A 13,480-nucleotide genomic window follows, 5' to 3' on the forward strand; every position below is an offset into this window, starting at 1 on the left:
AGAACCTATGGTACAACATGCAAAATGAGCACTATGCAATCTAGGCCCTCAGAAATACATGGAAAAGCATTAATTATGTGGGAAATCATAAACTCTATTGCTTGTTTACTCTTACCTATTTACATTAAATATGTATGTTGCCATCTCTTTGTTGGGAGATAGTTCTTCTCCATGAATCTCTTGTCCTTTTGCATGTCTTATAAGTAGAGAAACTTTGTTCTGGACTACAGTTTCAAGGATATTTATAGATCAAACAACTTTGGAAATTAGAGATAGTGTTGCCCTCTAAATATAAGGACAGGCATGCTTACTGCCCATTATAGCCATGTTACCTAAGCTCATGGTTCCTCTTCTGTAACACAATCCACTGCATTGCAAGCAGAAAAATAGCGATATTCTGGGCACTGATATTGTTGTTTTTCTACCAACATCTATGCAACTGTGGCAGGTTAATTTGTTTGTTTGCAAGTAGGGTAAAATCTCAGACCTTTCACAGCTTCTGCTACTCTTGTATTTCTCACCAGAACCACTGGGATTTTACAGGGCCCTCAACACAGCATTTTTTCACTAAATCTAGGCAAAAGAATGAAATCTACATTCTTTTTGAAAAAGAGAATGCAAATAATCACTATGGTAGGTAAATAATGCCTCCCTAATATGCCTACATTCTGGCGCCCAGAACCTATGATTTTATTGAGTTATATGGCATAGGGGAATTAAGGTAACAGGAATTCAGGGAAGCGGACTTGGCCCAGTGGATAAGGTGTCCGTCTACCACATGGGAGGTCCGCGGTTCAAACCCCGGGCCTCCTTGACCTGTATGGAGCTGGCCCATCCGCAGTGCTGATGTGCGCGAGAAGTGCCCTGCCACTCAGGGGTGTCCCCCCCGTAGGGGAGCCCCACTCACAAGGAGTAAGCCCCATAAGGAGAGCTGCCCAGCGTGAAAGAAAGTGCAACCTGCCCAGGAATGGTGCCGCACACACAGAGAGCTGACACAACAAGATGACGCAACAAAAAGAGACATAGATTCCTGTGCCACTGACAACAACAGAAGTGGACAAAAACAAGAACACCCAGCAAAGGGACACAGAAAACAGACAACTGGAGGGGAGGAGGGGAGAGAAATAAATGAAAAATAAATCTTTAAAAAAAAAAAAAGGGTAACAGGAATTCAGGTTGCTAGTGTGCAGACTTTGAGGTGGGGAGATTATCCTGGTTTATCCAGAAAGACCCAATGTAGTCACCAGGGTCTTTAAATGTGGAAGAGGGAGGCAGAAGAGTCAATGTTAGACCAACATGATGTGAGAGAGACTCTACTAGTCTGGCTGGCTTTGAAGATTGGGCCACAAATCAAGGAAGCTCAAAAAGCAAGAAAACTTTCTCCCCTAGAGCCATCAGAAATTCATGCAGCTTTACCAAATTTTGATTTTAGCTTAGTGCAATCCATTTTAGACTTTGGATCTCCAGAAATGTAAGACAACAAAGTTGTGTTGGTTTAAGCCATTAAGGTTGTGATAATTCGTTGCATTAGGACTAGGAAACTAAGGTAATCACAGACTTTGGGGAAACCGACTTTGGCCCAGTGGTTAGGGCGTCGGTCTACCACATGGGAGGTCCGCGGTTCAAGCCCCGGGCCTCCTTGACCCGTGTGGAGCTGGCCCATGCGCAGTGCTGATGCGCGCAAGGAGTGCCCTGCTACACAGGGGTGTCCCCCGCGTAGGGGAGCCCCACGCGCAAGGAGTGCGCCCGGTAAGGAGAGCCGCCCAGTGCGAAGGAGGGAGCAGCCTGCCGAGGAATGGCGCCGCCCACACTTCCCGTGCCGCTGACGACAACAGAAGCGGACAAAGAAACAAGATGCAGCAAAAAGACACAGAAAACAGACAGCCAGGGGAGGGGAGGGGAATTAAATAAATGAAAATAACTCTTTAAAAAAAAAAAAAAATCACAGACTTTGGATTATGTCTTTTCATCAGAATGGTTGCATGAATGTCTTTTTTAAACAAATCAGTTTTATTGATACATATTAATAAAGCATAAATCCATCTAAAGTGTACAATGTCGGTCATCACTTCAGTCATTTTTAGAACATTTTTATTCCAATAATAATAAAAACAAACAAAAAACTCATCTCCTCTCAGTCTGTCTATGCTTCCCCTGCCATACATAGCTGCTATTCTGTTTCCATCTCTCTAGTTTATTTGTATTTATAATTTGTTAAAAAAAAACCTTATATATGCTGTATCACCTGTATTTGTATTTTACATGAATTTTCATTATGTTATACAGTCCCATGTTACAATTTTTAGCTTTCCTTATATTTAGCAATATACTGCTGGCTTTCCACTATCTCTTTTAATAATGTCAGTTCTGTAAGGTGTAAAATATGGCATTTTTTGTAGTTTTTATCTGCATTTACTTAATAGCTAATGATATTGAGCATTTTTTTTTCATATGCTTTTTTACTATTTCTATTTCCTCTTTGGAGAAATATCTGTTCAAGTCTTTTGCCCATTTTAAAATTGTGTTGCTGATCTTTTTATTATTGAGTGGTATGATCTCTTCATATAGCATGGAAACAAATCCTTATTGGATATATGGTTTCCAAATATTTTCTCCCATTGAGTAGGTTACCTTTTCAGTATCTCAACAAAGTCTTTTTTAAAATGAAAGTGTTGAATTTTGAGGAGGTCCCATTTGTCTATTTTTTCTCTTGTTTTTCTTGCTTTCGGTGTACAGTTTAAGAAACTACCACCTGCCACAAGATCTTGAAGATGTTTTCCTACATTTTCTTCTAGGAGTTTTATGGTTGCTGCTTTTATATTTAGGTCCTTGATCCATTTTTAATTAATTTTTGTATAAAGCATGAGAGAGGGATCTTCTGTCTTTCTTTTGGATATGGCTATCCTGTTCTCTTAGCACCATTTGTTGAACAGACTGTTTTGGCCTACCTGGGAGGGCTTGACAACCTTGTCAAAAATCACCTGACTAAAGATGTGAGAGTCTATTTCCGAGTTCTTGATTCGGCTCTATTGGTCAATCTATCTTTATGCCAGTACCATGATTTTTTTTTTTTTTGACCTCTGTAGCTAAGTTATATGCTTTAAAGCCAGGAAATGAGAGCCCTCCAAACTTGTTTCTTTTTTAAGATCTTTTTTTTTCTATTTGGGTCTCCTTACCCTTCCAGATAAATTTGATAATTGGTTTTTCGATTTCTGCAAAAAAGGCTGTTGGGATTTTTATTGAGATTGTGTTGAATCTGTAAATCAGTTAGGGTAGAACTGACATCTTAACTATATTTAGTTTTCTAATCCATGAACACGGAATGTTCTTCCATTTACTTTTACATTTGGTTTCTTTTAGCAATGCGTTGCAGTTTTCTCATTACTGGTTCTTTATGTCCTTGGTTAAGTTTATTCCTAAACATTTGATCATTTTAGTTGTTACTCTAAATGGAATCATTTTTCTGATTTCCTCCTCAGATTGCACATCATTAATGTGTAATACAGTTTTAATGAAGTGCTTCAATTGAAAAACTAAATTTTGCTTTAATTAACATAAAGTTTTTGAGCATGAAGCTCAAGTGGACACTACTTATAAAGATAAATTAGGTGTATGTGAAATAATTATTTAATATTGTTAAAGGATTTTTTAGTTTACATAGATCTGAGGAAAGGTCCTTAAATACTTTTCTCCTTTGAAAGTGGATAATAATGTGTGATTCCATTAAACATCTATATGTTTGCAGTTGACAGCACTAAATCTGGGAAACAATTGTTTAGAAGAAGTTCCTGAAGAGCTGAAATACCTTAAATCCTTGAAGAAGCTCCATTTATTTGGGAATAGGATTCATAGATTTGCACCTGGAGCATGTGGTAAGTTAGTCAAAGAAGAGCAATAAGAGTGTCAAATTTAATCCTCATAAGTAATAAGATGGGACTAAGATAAAATGAATTTTACATGTTTTAATCTTTTTTGTTAAAGATATTTACACACTATTCTTGAAATTTAGGAATTTTGGGGGCAACACCTTTTTTTTCCCCAACCATCATATAATGTATATATATATATATATGTTTTACATACAGACTTATGAAAACAAGAAAGCATTAGTGTTAGTGAATTTTACCATTTCCGGAATCAGTATGAATTCAGTCTCTTGAATTTGGTGACCTATTTCCTGAGCCAGAGAGGAAAATAGTTGAAAATCGAATGATGTTCTCCTTCCATTATTCTTTTCACTCTTATTATGTCTGAGATACTAAAAGTAATCTTTGTTCTAGATGCTAAGTTTAAATCAGTTTTGGACCATGAGCAATGAAAGAATTAGATAAATGGGACCTCCTCAAAAGTAAAAACTTGTGTACCTCAGAGGTGTTTGTCAAGAAAATGAAAAGGCAGCCTACACAATGGGAGAAAATATTTGATAACTGTATATCTGATAGGAGCCTAATATCTAGCATATATAAAGAAATCATATACCTTGAAAATAAAGACAAACAACACATTCAAAAATGGGCAACTGATTTGAACAGACACTTCTCCAAAGAAGAAAAAAAAATAGCTAAAAAGCACATGAAAATATGCTCAACATCACTAGCTTTTAGGGAAATGCAAATCAAAAGTACAATGAGATATCATCTTACACCCATTAGACTGTAGGCTATTAGAAAACAGATGGCTACAAGTGTTGGAGAGCATGTGGAGGAATGGGAACACTCATCCACTGCTGGTGGGAATGTAGTATGCATGTGGTGGACAGTTTGGCTGTTTCTCAGAGTTACTAGAACTACCACATGATCCAGCAATTCCACTGCTGGGTATATAACCAGAAGAATTAAAAGCAAGGACATGAACAGATACATGCACACAATATGAATGTTCATTATGGCATTATTCACTACTGCCAAAAGTTTGAATCAACACAAATGCCCTTCAACAGACGAATGGATAAAAAGATTGTGCTATAAACATACAATGGAGTATTACTCAGCTGTAAGAACACATGGGATAACATGGATGAATCTTGAAGACCTTATGTTGAGTGAAGCAAGCCACACACTGAAGGACAAATATTACATGACCTCACTGATAATGAATTAAGCAAGTTGAGCAGACTCACTAAGCTGGAATCTGGAAGACAGGTTTATAGGACATAGAAAGGGAGAAGAAGTTTGTGAGCCAATGCCCATATGGGCAAAATCTATGATAAGGTGGAAGTGTGTAGTTGTGCACTGGAAGGGCATCGCAGGGGTGCAGTGATACTATTAGGTTGGGTGGTGCAGGTTTGTTAGGGGGTAGGGTAGGAAGGGTGGGTTGGACTGTCCATGGAAATGGGGGGAGGGCTCTGGGAGGGAGCAAGTGAACACTGGGGATTGGCAGGTATATGGTTGAAACTACAAAATTAGGAATGCTCTTTTGGCAATAAGGCAAGGGAGGGTTACCAGTTTAGGGTTTTGGATGTGGGGGCCATTCAGGAAAGGGTGCACGTGGGACAGGCTTCTAGAGAGTGTGTGTGTATTTTTCTGATCATAGTATGTTATATCAGTGGGCAGAAACTCACATAATGAGTGGGAAGGTGTTGGACTCCTATCCTGGGGAATTCTGCTATGTTCTCAAATAGAGGAGCAGGAGTCCAGTGTGTTAAGCCTTCAGTGTTGTTGCAAGTAACTATAAATCCTGTCCTTCAAGAAGTAAAGCCTGATGGTTGCCATGGGTGCCAAGAGGAAGGGGAGGGAGGAATAGAATAGGTAGAACAGGGGGCATTTTGGGGGTGATGGAAGTGTTCTACATAATCTTGCAGTGATGGATACAGGTCATATTAACTTTCATCAAAATTTATTAAAGTGTATGGTCCAAAATGTAAGCCATAATGTAAACCATTGACCATGGTTTGTATCTATGTTTCAATATTTGTACATCAGTTGTAAGAAATGTACCATCCACATATATAATGTTTTTAATAGGGGAAGGGGAAAAACAGGGAGGATGTTGTGTATATGGGAGTCCCCTGTATTCTGTATATGACTTTTCTGTAATGTAAAACTTCTTTGAAAACAAAATAAAAAGCAAGACACTGGGGGAATAAATGGAATAAAAACTCACTGTACATACAGGAGAACCGATCTTACAGTGATGAAAGACAAAATATAAAAAAATTCTTGAAATATTTCTTCATTATTTTTTATTATCCCCAAAATTTTTAAATTTTAATATTTATTTTTAAAATTATCATTATTATTTCATTTTCTTATTAACTGTATTTGGCTATTTTATTGACTTCATTTTGACTGGTGCAGGGTGTCAGTGCTGGGCAATACATGGGAGGAAGTTTACTGGGGCATACATATAAGGCATATAAATGTGTTCAAGTGTTAATGGGGCATTGTCATGGTGGGTGGAGATTCACACACTAGCCTAAAGAATATCAAATTCCTATTCTGGGGAGTTCTGCTACATTCTATAATGGAAGAGTAAGAATCCCCTAAGTACAGGGGCAATGACTAGTCAAGTAGGATTTTTATCCATTGACAGGCTCTTGGTATTGATGACTGTGTTTATGAACCATTACTCTTGAAATTGAAACTTAGCCTAGCATTATAGGGTGCGTAAGAGTTACCTCCTGAGAGCCTCCTTTTTGCTTAAATGTGGCCTCTCTCTAAGCCGAACTCAGCATATAAATGCAATAACTTCCTACAAGCATGGGACATGACTCACAGGGATGAGCCTCCCTGGCACCAAGGGATTACTACCAAGCACCAACTAGCAAATCAACTGGAAAAAGACCTTGACCAAAAGGAGGAAATGGTAAAGACAAATGAGTTTATATGACTAAGAGACTTCAAAGTGAGTTGGGAGGTCTCTCCAGCATTTTGAAATTTATGCTCCTCAGTGTGACAGAGATGGACTCAATTGTGGTTTCCCTACACATGGCTCTACTGTCCCTTCTATGTGAACCTATAATTAGTACAAAAGTTGGTAAGAGTACATCCAAGAGACTTAAATCTTTGGGCTGTCCATGTGCCAGCTGTGCCCTGAATCTGACCGAGTTGCAACATCTACTCTCCAGTTCATTGGACTCACCCAGGACAACTAACAAGGAGGAGATGGTGGACAACTACCATACCAAGTAACCAAGAGAATTTACAACTGCAAGCAAGAGAGTCCCATCATCAGCCATTTGGAATTGAAGCCCTCTCTCAATTAGAGGTGGAGTGGGCATCACCATCCCAGAATCCTCAGGATTGGGGAATGAACTATGGACTAAAGTAGGATTACTGATATTCTGCTATAGACTTATATGATTCTACCAATGGAATAAATTATATCATTGATGTGGAGGCTGTGGCCACTGGAGATTCTGAGGGGAGATAGAGGAAAAAACAGGTGTAACATGTGGGCATTTTGGGGACTTGGGAATCATCCTGAATGACATCATGATGACAGATACAGGACATTATGTATCCTGCCATAATGTACAGAATTGTGTGGGAGAGAGTTTAAACTACAATATAAACTATAATCCATGCTTAGTGGCAGTGCTCCAAAATGTGTTCATCAATTGCAATGAATATACCACACTAATGAAGGATGTTATTAGTTTGGGAAAAAGTGGGAGGTATGGAAAGCAGAGCATATGGGAATCCCCTATAATTTATGTAATATTGATATAATCTAAGTATCTTTAAAAAAATTAAAAGGATAAAAAAAAAACCTTTGGGGAGAATTTTAAAGAAAAGATATGAGATTCAATGGACACTTTTTTGCTTTTCTCTTAAACTAATATTTTCTCTGATCAAAATGATATTTTAAATGTTTTAATATAAAAAGAATAAGCTTAAGGACAAAATGCATAATAAATAGGTTCAAGTGGTTTTTATAGCTTTATTAAGTTTAATTCATACATGGCAATTCACTGCTTTTTATTTTGATCCCCAGTAGAAAAACTGGAGATATATTATAGATTTATAAAGTTCTGTGAGCTTTTGAGGCATGGGTGCTATATCTTCTAGCAGCATTTATTAAGCACATGATTACATATGGAAGTAAATTAGGGGTTATATTTGGCAAATATCACAAACAGACCCTACTACCATCTCTTTAAAGGTACTTTAAAACCTTATACCATGGTTCTTGGAGAAATAGTCTAGCTCAAATAATAATTGTAACAAACAGGATGTAATGCTTATGCACATCATATACACAAAGTCATAGATTCAAGGTCTAATTAAAATTTACTTCAGAAGAAAACAGTTTACACATAGGAAAAAATAAGTGTATCTAAACAAATAAAAAATAATATTTCATGAGCTATTCTAAGGGGACAAATATAACTAAGATGAAATGGACTAATTCCTTGAAAGACACAATTTACCAAAATTCACACACAGAGAGTAGATAATATTGATAGACCTTTATCTATGAAAGAAATGGAACCAATAATTGATATTACTTTAAAACAAAAACCATTAGGTGCAGTGGGTTTCACTGCTGCAATCTTCCAAACATTTAAAGAAGAAATGATATAAGTTCTCTACAATCTCTTCTAGAGAATAGAAGTAACGGGAACACTTCCCAACTATGAGATAAACATTACCCTAATTCCAAAACAAGATAAGGAAGGAAAACTGAAGAGCACTATTGTTCATGAACATAGATGCAAAAATCCTTAACAAAATATTAGCAAACTGAATCCAACCATGTATAAAAAGAATTGCCAGTGATATCATCAACATAGTGACATAAGACATCCCTTAAAAAAAAATCCCCAGCAATTCGGCATATACGAGGACAAATCCCACCATTCTGGATTGACCTCATCTGGCTCCCCAGGGAAGGATATCTTAATGGAGAAGAAAGTGGAGGCAGAAAAGCCTCACAGAGAAAAATAAAGAGGGGGATTTAAACTGAACTGCTGTAAGACAGGAGGGTCACAGACTGTAAAGAGTAAGGAAAATGGTACACACTGTGTGAGGGAGAGAATTTAAACAAATCATAGGAGTTGGGGAGAAAATTCAGCACAAATAACCATAACAGAGAGACTCCTGGGGAAGGAACCTAGAAAGGAAATTTTTTTTCCTGTTGGTGAAATAATTACACAAAAAGCACAATCTTCAAAATTGTACCACATATCCAGGAAAAGAATCTGATGGAAAGAACTGAGAAGATCTAATTAAACATGGGATACTCTAAAGGTCTGGAATAAATTGAACCAAGCATCCAGCATCAAAGAAGAACCTTAGCACATAACCAATAAATAATAAAACCGTAGACAAGAAGAAGAAGCTGACTTTCACAGTTAACTCACTAAGATACTCAAATGCCTAAACATTAACGAAAAATTACATGCCATACTAAGGAACAAGAAGATATGGTTCAATCAAGGCAACAAATGAAAAATTTATAGGAGACACAATTTGAATGACTAATCAAAGAATTTCAAATAAATCTCTTAATTCAAGGAATGGAAGCAAAATATGCATAAGGAGATAAAAGATATTAAGAATGTATGAGCATAAAGAATAATTTGGAAGAATAAAAAGAAACAAAACAAAAATTATGGGGAGGAAAGGCACAATAGTAGACATTAAAAATACACTAGAGGCATACATCAGCAAAATTGAACAAGCAGAAAAAAGAATCAGTGAATGAGAAGACAGGACAATCAAAATCATATAGTCAGAAGAACAGATAGAGAAAATAATAGGAAAAAATGATCAATAAATTGGATTTCACTGACAGTTTGACGTGCACAAACATACAAACATGGGTGTCTCAAGGAGAAGATAAGTGGAAAGGGGCAGAAAGAATATTTGAGGAAATGATGGTCACACATTTCCTAAATCTTATGAAAGGCATAAATATACATGTCCAGGAAGTGCAACGTACTCCAAACAATAAATCCTAACGACCTACTCTGAGACACATACTAATCAGAATGTCAAATGTCAAAGATAAAGAGATAATTCTGAAAGCGATTAATCACATACAAGGAATTCATAATAAGACTAAGTGATAATTTTTCATCAGAAACCATGAAGGTTAAGAGGGCAGTGGTACGATATACTTAAGGTACTGAAAGAAAAACTGCCATCCAAAAAATTCCTTATCTGGCAAAACTGTTCTTCAAAAATGAAGCAAAGTTTAAAATATTCAAAGAGAAACAGAAACTGACAAAGTTTTAAAAAAAGAGAACTGTTCTAGAAGAATTACTCAAGGGAGTTCTGCAGGTTGAAAGGAAAAGACAGGAGAGAGTGGCTTGGAGGACTGTGAAGAAATGAAGATTAGCAGTAAAGGTAACTAAAAGGGCAAACACAAAATCCAATAGTACTGTATCCTCAGTATACAATTCTATTCTTTAATTCTTATAATAGTCAGAATATATATTCTTGAAATTAAAAAGGGCACATTTCCAGATAATGGAAAAAAATGTGGTAAATTGGGACAAAAACAACATAAAGAAGGGAAACGGAGGCATAGGGGGCAGAGAATGTGTATGCTATTGTAGCTAAGTCGATGTCTTTTCAAATTACTGAATTATAGATGTGGGTTGTATAATATAACCTTAGGGTGGTCACAAAGTATTTTAAAAATATACAGAAACAGAAATGATGAAGGGATCAGTCAACTACATCACAAAAAGTTCAGATATACAGAAAAGAATATTATAATAAGGAAAAGAGAGACAAAAACAGATAAATAAACATCAAAGGACAAAATGACTGAAGTACTGCTTTCTAGTAATAACACTGAATAACACTGAGTTAATGGATTAAACTCCCAATCAAAAGACACATTGGCAAAATCGATAAAAAAGTATGATCCAAGTATATATTGTTTAAGAGAGACTCTCCTTAGACCCAAAAATACAAACAGTTTGAAAGCGAAAGGTTGGAAAAAGATAATCCATGCAAATAGTGACCAAAAAAAGAGCTGGGATAGATATACTAATATCAGACAAAATAGACTAAATCAAAAACTGATACAAAAGACAAAAAAAGACAAAGAATGAATGGAAGAGGCAATCCACCAAGAATAAATAATAATAAATATTTATGTACCAAATTCTGGTGCCCCAAAATATATGAGGCTAACATTGGCAAACTGAAGGGAGAAAGAGACACCTCTACAATACTAGTTGGAGACTTCAATACACCACTCTCATAAAGATAGAACATCTAAAGATACTCTGGAGGATGGTAGAGACTGGAGAAGGACTATGCTAAAATGAAGAAAGAGAAACATTAGATCCAGTACCTTAAATCTGAAAGTGGACATGCATTGTTAAAATTGCACATCCGTAGTGTATAGAAACTCGATTGAAGATAGGAGGCAAGACGGCTGAGAAGGGGCAAGATCCTGCCTAAATGAGCTGTTTTGGAAACCCACAGAGCAGGAGACTTCAGGGCATCGATCTGGAGGGAACAGGACAAAGAAATAATAAGACCAAGGAAAAACCATGAGATTCTTGCCATGGTGGCTGGAAATGGTGGGTGGCTAAGCCCCATCCTCAAAGCAAAAACCACTGGAAACTCCCTGATTCCCACCAGTCACCGAGTAGAAGGGACTATTCTCCAGGATTAAGAGGGTTCTGGTGAAGGGTGGAGAGGAGTTTCCTTTCTGTGGGTTTGGTTACCTGGACCCCCTTTGAGCTTTAGGGAGCAAACCAGCTGGCAAGAGGTGGCCATGGGAATGGGGGAGGGGCAGCCTGGTTTGCCTACCAACCTGAGAGAGAGGAACTTGGGCTTGGAGAGGGCAAAGTCAGGAAATTTGACAGGTCCAGTGCTGAAAACTATCAAAATCCCAACTCTCCTAAGGGAGGCAGGCATTAGGAAGCACTTAATAGCCTTCCAAGGGCCTATTTAGGGTCCCCTGGGAGGAGTGGGAGGTCTGAAAGAAGGTTGAGAGTCATTTCTCTGCAGTGAGTTCGGATACCAGGGTCTCATTTGAATTTCAGAAGGGAACTCAACCTGACCAGAAGAGATGAAGGGGATCTGATCACAAAGGCTACCAGGTCCTGCTATCCTGGGAGAGAAAGCATAAGAATAGAAAGGGCACAGGACCAGACAGGTTTCTAATCAGCAGTAATCTCCCCATACTGCAAGGAGTCAAACCTGCCCTAGGGAAGGTGACTGAATAGCTCTCTAGCTAATAGACCCAATGAGAAAATTTAACTGAGCAGAGGAGTATCTTCTTTGAATATATGAGGTCCCTGGCTTGATTCCCAGCTCTACTTAGAGTAGTGATCTGACAGGTTATCAAACACCAAGTTGATACTTTAAGACAGGAAACACATAGACAATATTTTTGTATTGTTCTCTTGGGTCTCTTATTTTTCTTAAAAAGTTTCCTTTCTTTAAGTTTAAATTAGTTTATTTGCTAAAACCCTATTCAAAACCTGCTGAGGGCAGGCTGCAGGGTAATTGATGAACACTGGCAGTCTGAGAATCTCCTCAGGGACTTAAGAGGGAAGGCTGTTTTTTCTAAGTTTTTGTTTGATTGCTTGCTTATGGGTTTGTTTTTTGTTCTTTTTTCTTTTCTTTTTTTTACTTTTCCCTCTTTCTCCCTGCACCCCTCATTTAAAAAAATTAGGTGCTGCTGCTTTTCTCTTGTTTGCTCTATTTCTCCTTACCTTTGTTTCCTTTTTTTTTTTATACCAATTTTGTCTACCTATGGTATTTCTTTTCCTTCTTTCATCTTCCTCTCTTCTACTTTCTGGTTTTGTTCTTACATTCCACCTCTCTTTGTTTAGTCTTCAAATGTTCTTGTTTTTAGTTCTATCTCCTCTATTCTCAATAAACTTTTTTCCTTATTGTCTTTTCTCTTTCACTCTCTTCTTATCATTCTGGTCTTTTAATTCATTCCAGCTATTTTTCTCTATTCAGCTTTTCATTTCATTGTGTGTACCCCACTTCTTATTCTTATTCCTCTGCACTTCTTGCATGAGTTAATTATTCATTTTCCTAGGCCTTATATGCTCCCTCTTCTACCTTTTACTATTATTACTGCTATTATCCTTTTTCTCTTATCTCTTCACCTTTCTATGGCCCTAATATTTTTATTTCAAGGGAACATAGACAACAGCAAGGAAATAGAATAGAAGGAACAAAGTGTCAAAGAGATAACTTAACACACATATAAAAACAACTTCCAAATAAAACCCTAGGTAGAGAAAAAAAAATGAATCAACTGAATGAACTGATCAAGATAAAGAGATGCCTACACACCAATACAATTTTAAACCATACTAAGATGCAGGAAAACATGGCCCAGTCCAAAGAACAAACTGAAAACCAGGAGGAGATGTGGAACATGCAATGACTTATCAGAGCTGTCCAAACAAATATCATGAATCTACTTAATGAAGTGAAGGAAGAGATTAAGGATATCAAGAAGACACTGGGAGAACATACTGAAGAAATTGTAAACATACATAAAAAGATAACATATGATGGTGAAGAAAGGCACAATCCAAGAAAACAAA

The 13,480-nt window shown here is 37.1% G+C and overlaps 1 protein-coding gene across 1 annotated transcript in view; it reads left to right on the plus strand.

Moving 5' to 3' along the window:
* LRRC69 (leucine rich repeat containing 69) overlaps positions 1 to 13,480 on the plus strand; it is a 113,666-nt gene that overhangs the window by 15,175 nt on the left and 85,011 nt on the right. The window contains exon 2 of the mRNA XM_004474735.3: positions 3,746 to 3,872. Coding sequence (XP_004474792.1) covers positions 3,746 to 3,872 — 127 coding nt within the window. The remainder of the gene's footprint in view (positions 1 to 3,745; positions 3,873 to 13,480) is intronic.

This window comes from Dasypus novemcinctus, chromosome 14, assembly GCF_030445035.2.
Source record: "Dasypus novemcinctus isolate mDasNov1 chromosome 14, mDasNov1.1.hap2, whole genome shotgun sequence".
Taxonomy (NCBI): domain Eukaryota; kingdom Metazoa; phylum Chordata; class Mammalia; order Cingulata; family Dasypodidae; genus Dasypus; species Dasypus novemcinctus.